This window comes from Psittacula echo (assembly GCF_963264785.1).
Source record: "Psittacula echo genome assembly, chromosome: 5".
NCBI classification, from domain to species: domain Eukaryota; kingdom Metazoa; phylum Chordata; class Aves; order Psittaciformes; family Psittacidae; genus Psittacula; species Psittacula echo.
In genome coordinates, this window is record NC_137739.1 from 29,119,735 (window position 1) to 29,136,176 (window position 16,442).

General features: G+C 37.4%; 1 protein-coding gene across 1 annotated transcript in view; it reads left to right on the plus strand.

Moving 5' to 3' along the window:
* Positions 1-16,442, plus strand: part of PPFIBP2 (PPFIA binding protein 2) — a gene marked incomplete at its 3' end in the record, with an annotated part of 87,366 nt that overhangs the window by 31,798 nt on the left and 39,126 nt on the right. Inside the window, exons 3-4 of the mRNA XM_080619493.1 lie at positions 6,607-6,696; positions 10,934-11,047. Of these exons, the coding sequence (XP_080475619.1) occupies positions 6,607-6,696; positions 10,934-11,047 (204 nt within the window). The remainder of the gene's footprint in view (positions 1-6,606; positions 6,697-10,933; positions 11,048-16,442) is intronic.

Below are 16,442 nucleotides of genomic sequence, written 5' to 3' on the forward strand. Positions count from 1 at the left end.
CCACTGGACTTTCTTAATGTTAAAATGCCTTGTGAAAATGCTGTGCCAAGAATAGCCGTAAGTATGGACAGCGTGGACAGCAAAATCTAAGAGCAGATGCACAAAGCCAAAAGACAATTTAGCCTTGTCTCACTTGTGTATGAGGCACAATTAATGTGTTTTCCTTTGTTTACTGGTTTTTCTCCATTTCACTTTTTTCTCCGTTTTGTCAGTAATAAAAAAATATTAGTCTGCAGTAGTATTTCTCACAAGACAAAGAACTTTCTCTGATAATCTCTTACCTAATATCAGAAAGATAAAACTGCAGTCGGTACCTCTATACTGTACTTCATGGCATGTAATGATTTGATGGCAATTTTAGAACTGTCCTGGTTAGTTTATCCTGTCGCAGGAGCTGACATTGACACATAGTACCATAAGATGCAGTGGTACAGGAGTTTGTAACAATGCTGATATTTGAGGATACCTTGTTAGTAATACATGAAGCCTGGATAAGGAGATCACAGGAATTAAGGGAGGTATGTCTCTTGGCAGCCTATTTCTAGAATGATATGGAAAAGTTCTTGTGCATGTAAACTGCGTTTTCACTAGTATAGCTAAGGCAGCACCATAGTTCTCATAAAGTAGTTGGTGAGCAGTTTGTGGGAAGTGTTTTGCAGATAACTGATGTTGAGTTCTTTTACAGTGCCTAAGCATAAACGTGTCACCGTTTTTTGTTGCAAGCTAGGAAACCCGAGGCCCTCCACACACACCTGAAGCTGAAAGTGGCTCATCTTTAGCAAACTTTCTCTGCTTCTCCCAAGGGATTTAGTTGGAGGGTTCGCATACAATTTCGTCTGTTGTCCTGTTGCTTTATTCTTTCCATTTGGCCTTAATTGGAATACACCATTCCAAATGAAAATGGCAAAACCCCCATTTTGGTACATAGTCATGGAGGTATAGCCACAAATTATTAACAAGCATCAAGAGCATAAATGCTAATGTTTACTACAGACAGTATTATGGACTGTCTAAGGATATTGTAAATTTTCGGAGCTATTTGTACTGGAGTGGATAGAGTGTAGCAAAATGGAAGGTCTCTTGCCTCTGGAAAACTTTGTACACTGGTATGATGTCTTATTTTGAAAGGGAGACATCTTCATATGAAGTGGAGGCATCTGATTACTCTTGTAACTTGTTTTAGACTTACCTTTGAAGTGCATGGAGCGTAGAGCTCATGGCTGACCTGAAACAGGTATACATTTTTCTTACGCTTTTCTTTCCTTTCTTCTGGATGCTACTGATAAGCTCTACTAGCAAGAGGTGAAGCAATCAAACCCATGCTCTAGCCATTCAGCTCTCAATATTGAAGGTGAATCTTACGCCTTCTTTGAGGATATCTTCCTTTAAGTAATGTAACTGTCTGAATGAGAAAATAGGTATCAGAATTAGAAAGAAATATCAAACTAAACCAAAAGAATTTTGAGTATATACTTTAAGGACAACAGGAATTTACCTACCTCTGTCTTTACTTGATTTCAAACTACATGCTGGTAACTTTTTCAAAGTGGCTGCCGCTTTCACTTAACCAACAAGGAAAAACAGCAAATAGAAAATCCTGTTGTTGATTTATTAATTGCCACCAGATGAAAGGCAAGAACTACAGATCCAAAAATCATGTTCCAGCCTTCTCCTCCTCCCCAAGTACACTGACTGAATGTTCATATATTCAAATGGGTGTGTATCTGAGGCAGCACTAACATGACAAGAGATGAAATTTGTATTACATCCATAGCCATATGCCAACATAAAAATGTTTACTGTGTAGGCCACTCGCTCATCACTACACGATAGCAACTATTGTGACTCCTCAATTCTGCTAACCCAAAGGAGTAGTAAGAAATGGAAAGTCCACACTCTTCTAAATATTACCAACCCCAAATAGGTTGGAATAAGCCTATGGTTTATACTTTCTTGTGTTGAAATATAATACTACAGTCTGTTTGCTGCTAGTAGTTTGCGGGAGAACTGACTGGTTTATCTCTGCAGGCTGTACTCTTTGTTTTCAGCCTCTAAACTACAACAGAAGACAGTATATCAAGTGTGTCCCTAATGTTCTCCACTAATACAAGTATTATAGTTACCACAGGCATCTTACTCAATTATCAGTGGAACTGAATAAGAAGAGAGGAAGGTTATGATATAATCTGTCTTCTGAAAGGCGGGTGACTTGTTGAAAAAGCTTACAAATCACCACTCTGACTGACTGCCAGTTTTCTTTTCCCAGCTCCTCCCCACTGAACAGCCCAGTATGAGATCCATGGCATTAGTGACAGATTTCTGTGTAACTGCTTGCTGATAAATTTCAGTAGTGGTATTTTTTGTTTTAAAATGAGTTGTGTTGGTGATTCTTTGAGCTGAAACTGAAACAGAACACGAGAAGAACATAAACTGGCTGGCATTCAATTTTGTTATCTTGTATTTGTGCTTGCTTTAAGGGGCTCACTTGTACAGCCTATCGAGATTCAGCTAGAAGTTCTCTTATAGAAGCTTCTAAACAGAGCATTTCTACAGAAGCTCTCTACAATGATTGTTGTTTGTTCTGACAATAAACTGCATTCTGAATTGTTTCCTATTAAATAAAATGAAGAAAAACATAACGCTCCTGCTTACCAGCTCTGAGAAGGCTGGTGAAAATTAAGATAGTGAACTGTGTCACTTAAATGTTTCTTCCCTTTCTTGCCATGCCCTTTTATATTCTTGCTGATTATCCCCATTTTAAGTTAAAGCTGTTGAGTCATACTCTAAAGTCTCCTTTTTTGTGTCATTTATTCTGGAGGAATATTTAAGCCTTTTTCCAAGAAAAAGGCTCTGTAACAACTGGATCATGTAAGTGATACTTCAGGAAGTTTCCAGCAGCTACCAATACTAAGTCCGGGTTGGAGTAAAGAGCACATTCCAGAGAAGAGATTTGGAAACTAAAGATGAAGAAGCTGAAGCAGGTGATGGAATGCAGAGCCTTTTTCCTTTCTTCCCCCTTCTCTCCCCCCTGCCCCCCAACACACACTTAATTTTTCTAGAACACAGAGAAAGAGTTGATTTGGAACTCTTTTCAGGAAACATTTTATGTTGATATCTGATGGGCATTAAAATCTCTATGGAGTCTATAAAACAAGTGCTTCAAGAAATTGCTTTGCAACTCCCTTAGGCAAAGTATTTATGTTATACACTTGACTTTTCATCTGCAGTGGTACTATCATCAACGTAGTTTCAACCATCTTGCCTCAGCACATCTCTCTTTCTACTTTGTTATCGTGTGTTCTCATAAACTTCTTTACATGTTTTATGCTATTGCACTCATTCTTTCATTATAAGAAATATAATCAATATATTTATCTTATAATTTGTGGAGCCTAGGTAATGATTTTTGGTCTTTAAGGCTACATCTGCTGAAATAACATCTCAGTGGAAAATCTTGGTGATTCAGCCTTCTGATCATGCGGTTACACAGGTCTAGTGTTTATTGTTTGTGAGCTCTTACACCAACTCAAGTTGTCTGTAGTCTTACTACTTTAGTGTTACAGGTCCTATATCAGTTGTTGCTGATACGTGTGATATCTAACTATATTTGCTCAGTTTCTTCTCAGTCCTGACTTTCACAGCTGCAACAGAATGCACTCCAACCATCCACAGATGGCCTTGGTTCATATTACACTGTTTTATCTTGTCTTTATGTATGCGACAAAGATTTCCCAACTCTTAAACAACTGCTGTGTGTCAATCAGCTGCTTTTATTTAGCAGGTCATTTTATGTCTACTTCCCTGTTCTTATCTGAGCACTCTGTAGCTGACCTGTTGACAGGGTTGATTCTCTTTTTCTTCCCACTTTTCTGTTCACATGCGTGTGATTCATTAAGTTTTACGTGGGCATTGAGTATTGGATTTCGAGCAGAGGATATTTCACACTCAGTGCAACAGACATCATCAAAGGCTGTACATTTGGTAAATGTGAGTGTAGTAAAATACCTTATTTGTGATTTGATGTTGACCTATTTCTTAATTACTGGTTATAAAAAATGTTGAATCCTGTTTTGTATTCATGACATTGTTTGTGTAAAAATGCGTTGGCAGTAATTTAACTCCCTGTGCCTGTAGGCCAGGGGGAATGGTTACTGCAGTGGTTACAGGTATATTTCTTACATCTAGCCTAAAAAAATAGCAAATGATGGCAGGAGAAAGAGTTCAAAATCTACTTCGATAAGCAGTGTTCATCACTAGGTTTTGTCACTAAGAAGATCTTTTCCTGCCTAGCAGTGTGTACTTGCTACTTGTATGGTCTAGGTGCAGGAAAGTGAGATGGGCTGGAGTGCCTCTCCTGTGAAGACAGACAGAGAGAGTTGGGTTTGGTTGTTCATCCTGGAGAAAAGAAGGCTATGGCAAGACCTTAGAGCAGCTTCCAGTGCCTAAAGGGGCTGACAAGAAATCTGAAGAGGGGCTTTTTACAAGGTCCTGTAGTGACAGGACAAGAGGGAGTGGCTTTAAACTGACAGAGGGGAGATTGAGATGAGATACTAGGAAATAATTCTTCCCTGTGAGGGTGGTGAGGCCCTGGCACAGGTTGCCCAGAGAAGTTGTGGATGCCCCATCCCTGGAAGTGTTCAAGCCAGGTTGGATGGGGCTTGGAGCAACCTGGTGTGGTTCTAGGTAGGGACTTTGCAGCCATGCTAAAAGACATGATTAAAGATAAGAGCTTGAGGCATAGGAAAGCAGTATAAATAATAGAATGCAGTTCAGTATAGACTAGTGTAAGGTTATTTCAAGCAGAAGCAATGACTAAACACAGGACGAAGAACAAGATGCTAGCTAAATAGCATTGAAGAGGATTACAAAAGAATCTGGAGGTTATAGGTCCTAAGCTGAAAATATATTGGTGTTAGTGTATGGCTAATATGAAAAGGAATATGACCCAGGGGTCTGTGAAAAGGTTTTCTCCACTCTAGCTATTTTCAGCAGGAGTCCTGTCTCTCCTCTTAGGCACTTAATTTCAGAAGAAGTCGAGGAACATCTGGTGAAGAGGAACCAAAAGAAAGCAACAAAATAGATCTTGAAAAATTAACCCATGAGGAAAAGACAGAAAAACTTGTGGGTTTTTTAGTCCAAAGAGGGGGACCTGCTAGATGGTCTTCAAATAGGTAAAAATTTTCTGAAGCGACAGGGAGGACTTTTTTTTTTAATCCATGGTAATGTGACAGTAACCAGTAGGTTGAAGTTGAAGAGGTGATGATTCAGGTTAGACTTTAAAAAAAATTATTTTAGTGATTCTAAGAAATAGGTTACCTGTGGGGGCTGTGCAGTACATTTCTGGAGGTTTTTAGGAATAGGAAGATAAGAATGTTGCAAATAATCATTGGTCCTAGGATGGAGTAATGAACCAGATGATCTCTTCAGTCACATCTCAGTCCTGTTTGTTGGTGTCTCTGTGATTCTCTCAATTCTTTCAAAAAGTATCAGAGACAAGGGTGTGCAGTTACTCTTACCTCATGAAAGTACCACACTTACATCTAGTTCAGCACTTCATGGCTTGGAAAGTGTAATTTTCATTGGATAAATATTTGATTTCTTGATTTGCAATAATTAGCACCATGTTTATTTTCATCATCTGTTTTACATTTGGGCCTGTAGACCTCAGTGTAAATCAAGAAGAATCCTATTGACAAATCTTCAGTTGAAAATGAAAGGACAGTTGGGGAGAAGGATTGTAATTATATTGATGCCATTGTACAAGTAACTACAAGTGAGCAGTTATCTGCAGACTAGTGAAGCTGGATTCTTCTGTTAGCTGTTTCGATGGAGCTGGGAAATTAATCAGTAAGGGTTCATGTTACTTTTGAAGCTCTAGGCAAACAGCTCCATTCCCACAGTTACACAATGTTTTAGTAGGTTAGAAGCAATGGGACTCTTCTAAAATCTTTAAAATTAATCTGTATATATATTTTTTTTTTTTTTTTTTACAGTGGTTTTTCTCTCTGGAGTATTAAAATTCGTAGGAAGTGGGACATTTTGGTTAGGAACAGGCGTGTTTTAGAAGGTCTTGCTCCTTAGAGCCATTTAGAAATCATTAAGTGATTATGTATCTATACTGTATAATAGTTGCTGAGAAGAATATGATAATTTCAGTAATTTGTTAATTGCTATCAACAAATGTATGCTTTCAGTATTTTCTAGGAACAGGATAATACATACCTCAATTTTTATCATTTAAAAATAAACACCAAGGTTCATTGACTTTGGAAAAATACTGTTGAGACCAAATATTTCAAATTAAATGTTTGGGGGTTTTGTCTTGATAAAATGGTATTTACCAATGAAACAATAATTTGCTGGAAAATGTTGAATCTATTCCTATACCATTCTTGCTTGCTGGAAATGAGAAAGTATTCAAAATCCAGCTAAAGAAAGATATATTCAAAAGGTTTCATGAATATGAAATAAACAGTTTTGGTCTATAGATACATTTTGCATATTTTTCATATTGTAACAATGACTCGATATAAATTTTTTTATTAACTATTGTTTGAAATTCTGATATTAACTGTAATAATTCTCATAGGAGCTTTTTCCCCCCAGTCACAGGTGAATCATCATTCATCTAATAATGAAACATATCAAGAAAGATTGGCACGATTAGAAGGTGATAAAGAGTCGCTCATACTGCAGGTATGTCTTAAAGAGAACATTGTCTACGTAGTCGATACTCAGTGAATAAAAGCTGACATGACAGTATTTTATGTTAAACAAGTGTTAGCAGGTCATCAAATGTAACTAATATTTAATCACGAATTAATTTATAATTTGTATAATCCATCTGATTGATTTCATGGTGAGATAGTGTGGTAAAGGGGAAGGGAACAGCAGGAGTAAGAGGGAGATGAATAAAAAAGGGGAAAGGAAAAGAAAAGAAAAAAGAAAAGAAAAGAGAAAAGAAAGAAAAAAGAAAACCAACTTAAGTAATGCTGTGGAGTCTCAGGACAGTACTGTGGTAGTGGTTCTCATTCCAGGTTTGCAAGATTTTACTAGTTGATTTTTTTAGGTTCTCTCTGCTGTCATCTTTAAGGGGGGGGGGGGGGGGGTAGGTGATGATGAAAATGAGGAAGTAAAATGGATGCCTAAGTTCTTCCAGGTTTCCTGTTTCTCAGTTTACCAAGCCTTTTTCAAACAGGTCTGCTGTCCCATGTTAATCTTCCTACTGGGAAAACAGCTTATACAACTTCAAATTAAAAAAATCAATTTTTTTTCCTGGATATTTTCGCTATTACTAAACTGTACATTACATGCTTTTTAAAACTGAAGCTGGAGATTCTTTAAATGGTCTTTGCATATCCTTTCTCTTTATGCTTACAAAAGCATATTATAAGCATATATCTTTCTTTATATCAAACAAAACTACACTGGGTAGATGTTCTCCCTACTTTCAGTTACTAGTTTCTGTAAGCATGTTTTATCCTGTCTGTTCTGTTCACACTTGTGTTAATTTACTGCTGTTGTTAAATAAACAGTAAATGGTTTGTGAGACATAAGCTTAGGCTTGGTTGGATTTTTTTGTTTGGTTGGTTGGTTTTTTTTGTTCCTGTTAAAATAAAATTTCTATTACCAAATTGAGAGGAAAAAAAGATAAATTTCCTGAATGAAAACCAAGTTTCTGTGAATCATAGAATCAGGTCCAGGGAGGCAACATATGTTTATTAGAACACCTTTTATTAATCAAGTGGTTATTAACTTTAACATCTTGATTCTATTAATAATAGGAAGCAACTTTTCACACATTACATTCACTTCTCACACAGTTCACTCTCACACATGAGCAATCATCATTGGAGCAACAATTAAGAGGCCAATCCCAGCTGTTTACTCAGAAACAGAGGGTTGTACTGATGCACCTGTGGCTTTGTCCCCAAAGGCCTCTGTTGTTTCATCACCTGTGTGTATAGTCCCATAATGTTTGTCTGCATATAGGAGCCACTATTGTCTTGGATGTGGTTCATGCTATGCAGCCAGTTGTAGATGGTCATGTGTCCTGGTGGGCTTGTACAGATGTGGCAGAATCTTGATGTTCAAAGTATATCAGCTTTTGTGGATTTAACAGGACTGCTGGTCTCCAGAGCTTGTAAATTCTTGAAGACTCTTCCAGGCTACTGCTTACTATGTACTTCTGCTGTTCTCATCCTGCTGATTTTTAGTAACTATTTCTTCATCCACACAAATAGATACGTATAGAATGCAACCAGCCATTGGTTGCTCAATGGATGGTTTACTAACTAAGAAGGGTCATAAAGACATGGTTTGAAGACCTGCCTAGAGTTTTTTCTCAAAAGGAATGTAGTAAAGTCAGATATAGAAATTGCCACTCTGTTGCCTTTTACTCTCATCACACTCTCATCAAATCAGGAGGCTTAGTCAATATTTATGCATTTTCCTATCCTGCTGAGCAGTATTGCAGTAGAACTCCTAAAACCTCATGCAAATAAGATAGGTGAAAACCTCGCTCTGGTAGATGAACATCAAGAACAACAGAAATAAAGGTGCCAGGATAGAGCTGGGGTTAAAACCTGGTTTACACCAGTTCTCTGTATTCTATCTAGGCAGTTAAATGTGAGGAATGCAGGCGAGCCCCATGCTGAGGTTACACTGGCCTGAGGAAGTCAGCTGGTATAAACCTGCCTCCTGGGTGTGACCATTGGCATGAAGGATGCGAAAGTGATGGGAAACAAAGCACCTCTATTCTGTAGCTCATGTTGAATGGTGCCAACGACTGTGATCCACGTCTGTAACTGGTAGGGAATATGAGGTTGGTAGCACTCCAGTCTTGCATCTGATTTGCCGCAGAAGAGGCAGCTCAAGGCAGGCAGTGCCCACTGTCTCTGTCCACCAAAGCAGAGTCAAACAGTGCACACTGAGACCCACTTCCAATGTTTAGACTGTAGTGGAGACTGAATATGCTACAGCATCTGGGATACCTTCTCATAGCTTAGTGACTGTGTATAGGAGCTAATGTACCTCTTTAGGTACTTGGTTTGTTTTTTCTTTTTTCCCCACAAAGATGTTTTAAACCCTTATACCACTTGATTTTTAGCTAGTTCTTCAATATGCCTCACTCTTATTATATTTACAGAAAATACATTATTCACAGATTGATTTTTGCGGATGTTACACTGCTAAGGCAAGATGGACTTGCCAGTATAGCATATGCTGGGGTTACATTCTGTATGTAGCCTACTGATTTTCTGAAGAGTCTGGCAGGTGTGGTCCTGAGCAGAGGGGAAAATACGAGCTCGAAGTGGCTAATGTGCTTCTCAGCTTAACTACTGGAACATCCAACACATGTTCCTAAAGCTGCTAAGTTTCTATTAAATTCCTTTGCAGGTCATATTTAGCAGACAGTTTTCTTTGCAGGTTGCAATGCTAGTTGGAACCTAACCTGATCATTTAAGTAGAGCTTGTTTTCTTTCTCTGAAACTTACATCAGACTGAAGATCTTTGTTTCTGCTTTCTGACCTCAGAGGGGTTTGGGTTTTATGTGTCTGTGTGTGCCATCACTCATTTAATGGGAGCAAAACAAAAGAGTAGACAAGCAGCAGACTTCCTTGCAGGGAGTTCTCCCCATGCTCGAGTTTGGATATATCCGTCTGCCATTTGCCTCCACTTACTCCTTCCTGTTTTCTCTCATCCTTCATTCATTTGTACTCTATCCTACAGCCAACTACTTTAAAGTCAAAAAAAAAAAAAAGTCCTCTTTTTCTATGTTCCTCTCCCAGGCTTGCTTGTCATTATGTTTGCAGGCAAAACAAAGAAAGATCACTCAGTCACTCCCTCTGCACTTCCCTGAAGTGAACTCAGTTGTTGATTCATTGGGATTTAGAAGTGCTGTGTAGTGGGCACATCTCAAAGGGTTCACTTCCACAGACTGTACTTATTTTTTTTAATAAAGGTGCTGCAGGGTTGGATGTCACAACACAGATAAGTTCATTTGGGTTTTTTGGGTTTTTTTTTTTGGTGTTGAGATAACATTCTTCTAGTATAATCAAAGCTTTCATATTAATAAATAGTAAAAATGAATATACAGAGTGTATGTGCTGCTTAATATAGGAACTCAACTGTTGTTTTTTCCCCCCACATCTTTCTAATGTTATCCTGAGCATAGTTTTTTCAGCTTTGTGAGCTTTGAGTTAGGCTGCTGGGGTTTTCCTGTTACACTCTCACTGGTCTCTACCACCATTCCCACAGTTCTTTAGCAGTATTACTTGTTGCTTTTCTTGGGATTCATTGTCTGTATCTCACGTCTTTTGCTTTCATGTTTTGGCTTGCAAAGCCTGGGAATTTTTCTTGGAATAGGTCTTTGCTGCTGCTAAAACATGCCTTTTACTCATTGCATTCTTTGTAACTGCAGAAGGCTTTATTGATAGGTAAGCTCTTTTTCTATTCTTGTAAGAAGTAAAGTAATTGGTTGGTTTCTGAATGACCAGTTTTATTGTCTGTTTTAGGGAGTGAAATGCCGATGGAACCTGAAATGGCAATGCATGCTTGAAAATATTTTCAGTATCCTATGTTCTTGTTTGGAACTCTCTAATTTTTCAAGACTTTTACTTTCCCATAAACTGACTCTGGCTACCTATAGGTAGTCTTCCATCTCTTCTGGAAATACCCTTTCTTTCTATATTAAAATAAAAAAAATCAGGGGAGGGCTGAGAGGGCGGGGTTAAAGCAAAATATAGGTAAGACTGGAAAATTGTCTATCTTGGTAGAGCAAGTTGCTGCAGTGCACAAGCATATTAAACCATTGAGGACTTTAAAAGAGAACTGCCTGTTAAAGTGTGCATTTGGATGTTAATTGTGTAAGGTAATTGAAACTTATTTACAGTCAGTTCAGTAGCATTGTGCTTCTCTTCTCAAATTACAGGTGAGTGTTCTTACAGACCAAGTGGAAGCTCAAGGAGAGAAAATTCGGGACTTAGAAATCTGTCTTGAGGGGCATCAGTTGAAACTGAATGCTACAGAAGAAATGCTTCAACAGGTAAAAGTCTGGACTGGGAAGCTTCTTGCAAAACCTCCAGCAGAGGGGTGAACATACATGGTCAGCTTGTCTCTGTGTGTGAGTGAGTTTAGCAACGAGATAAAATGGGAAGAAAATGCCTCTTTTATTGTTCTCTTGCTGCTTTGTACCTTTCCCCCCGCCCCCCAATAAATGTTTCTATGTTTTCCTGTTGCAAAAATGTTTTACTGCTGATTGCATAATACTGTATGTAGCAGCATGTAAAATGAAACTATTGTGTCTTATTTGTACTGTGCTGACGAACTACATTTGGACATGACTGTTGAGTAACTGGTTAGTCAGGTTGAATGTATCTAATATATGTAGGAGTTATACAATTAAGAAGTTTTATTTAAATATTGTCTTGTTTTATATGGCTTTGAATTTGAACATGTAGTAAGTTGAAATGAGTTACTGTATCAAGTTTGGCTTTATAACCATTTTTGCTTAATTTAGGAGCTTTCCACTTGTTTTTGAAAGAAAAATAGTGCATAAAGTGCACTAAAATTTAGTGCATATTTGAATTGACAGTTTCAGGATATGTGATTTAATTTTTGCTTATTCACGTTATATGTTGAGTGAGCAGAAGAAATGATAAGCTAAATACCTTACATGTCATGTGTTACTGCAGAGTTGGCAGGTCTGTTGATGCAAAAGAACTTTCCCCATGCAATTTTCTGTTTTTATGGATGCAGATCATGCACTGGTAATACAGTAGTTATCAAAAATAGATTTGAAACTGTAAATAACCCTCAAAGTCTATGCCAGAAATTTGCAAGGATAGATATTGTTCCTGATGAACTTACTTCCTCTCCTTACCCAAAATGTTGTGTTATAAATTTACTATTTTCATCTATGTGAAATATACAAGTTTTTTCATCAACTAATCATAGCTTTAAATGATGATAAAGATCCCTATAATATGTATGCTAACAGTGGCAGTTTCTATAAGATAAACTTGTATCTTAACCCTTTTGAAGTTATAATTCTCACAGCTTCTCTGAAAAGAACATGGACTCACACAACTTTTGCAGCCTAAAATATTATGTATTATAGAAGTTATATTCTCGTATGTAAATGAGGGGATATTTATAAAAATGCAACTAGTGAGTGCATTTAGTTTTTCCATGAGATCTGAAGTGAAATTCAAAGAACAGTAACTATTTAAGTTATGAAAATCTGTTTTCAAACTTCAGGAAAGCATTCACAATAGCGTAGAAGTTTACTGTTTTAATCTAAAACTAGATAGTTGTTCCGTGGCTTCTGCTAAAACTGATTATTGTTTCTGTAACTTAAAATTTTCTGCTCTGATAGTATTGTGAGGAAACCATGAATTTAAAGCCTGATTTAACAGAACACGAGGCATCTGAAAACAGAATATACTACTGCCATGTACATTGCTATTTCAGTGAAAACATTTTAATCTACCCATGTGGCATTAGGCACATGCACAAATTGCTTATGAAGCTGATTCTAAAGTGATAAGCTGCAAAAGTCTGTACTAAAGCTAAAGAAGTCAGTGAAACTCCAAATATATTTAATATAACCCTTGAATTTAAATTTTGAGATCCCTTTGAGTGGCTGTAGCTGTTGTCAAATGGCAGTAACTTCAAATTTATTTTCTTTTTTGTAACCAAATAGTTGGCAATAAGCTCAGATTTGTTGATTGTTTTCTGTTTTGTATCGTACTTTCGAGATCTTGCATTTGAACATAATTTACAGAAATACTGATAAGCTTGCTTATGGATTGCTAAATTTCTAAGTGACTGATCTCTTATGTTTACAGCATATATGGTAGCTCAAGTTTGGGTTGGTTTGGTTTTGTTTTGATTTTTCGAGAGAAAGAATTATGTAGGCCACTCCTTGGTAAGGATTTGTGTTTCATTTAATCCTATGAGTTTGTCTCTTTGAACTTTGTACAGAGAGATGCACATACGCAAACACATGCTTAGCCTTTTAATTTTAGTGAGTGATGTGCTTTCAGTAGCTGAACCAAAATTAAAAAATAAATTCAGTGTGGAACTGAGATATTTAAAATTTATTTTCTCACTGGAACGCAAAAAAATTGTGTTAACATTTTAGTTTTGTGAACAGAAAGAGAAGCAAATTAATTGAATACTAGAGGGTGATTAGGGAATGGTAGTTGTGGTGTGTTTCTCAGAGAGATCACATCCCCCAGTAAACAGTAGCATATGGGAAACCCAAGTTAGATCTCTGAAAATCCCAACAGTCAAGAGAAATTGTACATTTATTATGGCTCACAAGAGGGCCCTATTTGTCTGTAATTTATTTCGAAGGTTCTTTTTACAGTTCACCTTGTTGAAAAGATTACCCTCTACAGGGAATGAATTGAGATTTGGAGACAAGAGAATGACCTGATCGTGTGAAGATTATGACATTCATGTAAGACATGTGGCCAGTAGGCCTTCTTGCAGTCAATTTGTCAAAAGTAGAGTGAGTGTCTGGCCTCAGGGACTTCAATAGACTGATGGATCAGCCAGGTTTTGGGAGGGGTTCAGATCTTCTCAGCCAGCAGTTGCCAGTGTCCTGTACAAGTGCTCATGATGCTTAGCAAAGAAATGAAAGATGCTACTGTTGTCACTAAGTTTTTTCAGTGAAAACTATTTAGTGGTCTTTCAAGACAGGTTGTTTTTTTTTTTTTTACAGTAGAGTAACTTATTTCTACTAAGAAAAAAATCATCAGCTCTCTGTACCTATATAAATACTCTTGCTTTTCAGAAAGACTTCCATTATATTCCTGCGGTGCATGCAAATCCGGTTTGATTTCATGGTTCTGCTGGCTTATTTACAGTATATTAAACTCCACTGATTTTTTACCTTCGTGAACTTAAGTCAACTGCTTTTTCACAATGGAAGATGGAATGATAAAGATAATTGCCCTAGCTTGAAAAAATCTTTAATATATATTAGTAGAGCTAAGCTAAATGCAGTATGGATAAGCATATTATTTACTTATCTGGGAAAAATATAACTGAGACCAGGGTAAGTCTTTCTAATTTCAGGAACTGTAAGAAGAGTGTCGTGATTCTGTGCCCCAAAAACTAAAATAAAAACAAAAAATCATACACTTTAAGATAATTTAATGATGGTATCTGATAATTCTGCAACAAAAAGGGTTTGTAATGCTACCCTGCAAAATCTTTTTTGCTGAATCTATGCTAGCAGAGACTTGTTCATTTTTTCAGGGTGGGGTTACTGGCTCAAATCCTTCTGGCTTATGATTTATGCAGAAGTTGTTTTGAACCCTGCTACAAAGTGATTGTGGAAACGCTTCTGAAACAGCAGCTAAAATAAACTTTATACCAATTACATAAAATGGCTGTTCAGCATTTAGGGTGGACATCTTGAATGTGGAACAGTAGCAACAGATACTGCTGCTTCTTTGCAGAAAACTCTTTATCACTCAGAGGACGGTGCAGTATTGTTCCCTTAGTCAAAATGTGAACTTTAAGAAATAGTTGAGCCAGTCTGAAGGTTACTGTCACAAAAAGGAGAAGGCCCCCTTCTTCTTTCATTCTTCTCCCTGTTCCTAACCATGTGCTTCTGCAACTTATTTTATACTCACTTCATGCTCATCAGATTTTTTCCTCAATGAGTCAAAGAAAACTAACTTGTGGTTTAAAAAGAAGGGGATGCTTTCTGCTGGGTTACTGAGTTGAAACAGCTCACTGAAAAGGTTAAGGTGTGGCATATAGGCGATGGTGAGATGTGCATTTGACCTAGCTGTTTATGAAACAAGAGCCAAAGAAAATACATCTCAGCAGTGTTTGAGAAACAGGAGAATCCTATGTGGCAGATGCAGAGATGCCCTAGTGTGCACAGTTACAGATAATACTTTCATGAGATGTGATGCTTATAGTGTCAAACTCTATGTTTTGCTATGGTAAGGATACTTGCTCCACTACTAATCGGGATAAAGCATTTTTTACCTAGAAGAAGATGTTTGCATTCTCTTTCTTTAAAAACAAAGTAGGTGTTTGAAACCTCATGAAAGTCAATGGCAAAAGTTTATATCTGTCCTTAAGTATGATTCCAATGTGGCCCAAGGAACACATTTCCCTGATCATCCTTCATTGTAAATGATAAGAGAAAATTTTCTGGGGCATGACTGAGGGCAAGACACCAGTTTAGTCTCACTGAATTTCCTTACAGTGGTATCTCTGTCTTTGCCATCAAATGTGTAAAGGATATGGAAATGCCAGCGTGTGTGAATAGTTACTTGCCTTGCCGCTTAGCACATAATAATGAATGCCTTTGAAATAATAAAAAAACCAAACCAAAACTCCTAGAATTATCCTATGAAAACAATCTGTGCTGTGGCAGTCTATTCCCAGAATATCAGCTGCTTTAAAATGTACAATTACAGCCAATTTTAGAGAACAATGATGTGTGTGTGTCTTGCTCCAAGTTAGTTTGTGGCATTTCAAGTACTTCAGTCAATTTTAAGAAATTTTTTTATATTTTTAGGAGAAGATTGGGTCTTGAACACCTGCTATGTTAGCTTGCGGGAGCCTCCTATCAACTTGCTGTCAACTTTTCTTTCATCTGTACTGTGTACAAATGTAGAATAGAATTGGGAAGCAGAAGTCATTTTTGCTCTATAAATGCACCTAACCTCTTGTGGTAGGGAATCCATGCTGTCAATCTTGACAAGTGTGTTAAGTCAGTTTGAAAACTGAATTTTCTGCACATACAGATTTCACCTTCACAAATGCACTTTTAAGTGCATTTCTTATGGTAATTGTTGTAAGAATATCATTAGTTACCTTTTTGCTATCCCCATGCTGCATTTGATCTATTTAACAGAACATAGTTCCCATGGAAGTTGTCTGGCATGAAGTAAAAAAGCACGCAGTTTAGTTTGCTTTCCCACTGTGTGGCAGTGTCTTTCCTGTACCTGACTTGTACGAAATCCTAGATGTGGTATGACTGTGTATTTCCACCTTCCAGATATTTCTGACACAGAAGTGCAAGAAGCAATCGAGGGGACTCTGTCAGATAGTTGCATTGTGTAAATACGATTGTGTCTTCTGTCAAGTAAATTCTCTTGCAATGTACAAAGTGTTTGGCTTTAGGATTCTTCTTGTCTTAAAAAATACACACAGAAACTGAAATGCTTGATTGCAAACAGGAGTGAATTTCTGTTTCTCTGGTCCGTTTACAGCCAGCTTCTGCCTGGGTGCATGGAGCAGGGGGAAGTGTGCCAGAGAATGCCCTTTGTGAGGCACAGCGGAGAACCTCTAAAAAACCTGTGGATTAAAAGAATGCAGGGAGGAGCTGTATTGAGAGTAGGAACTTGAATCCAACACAGTTTACTGTGTACCTGTTTTGGTTTTGCAGTTGTCTTATACTCGGG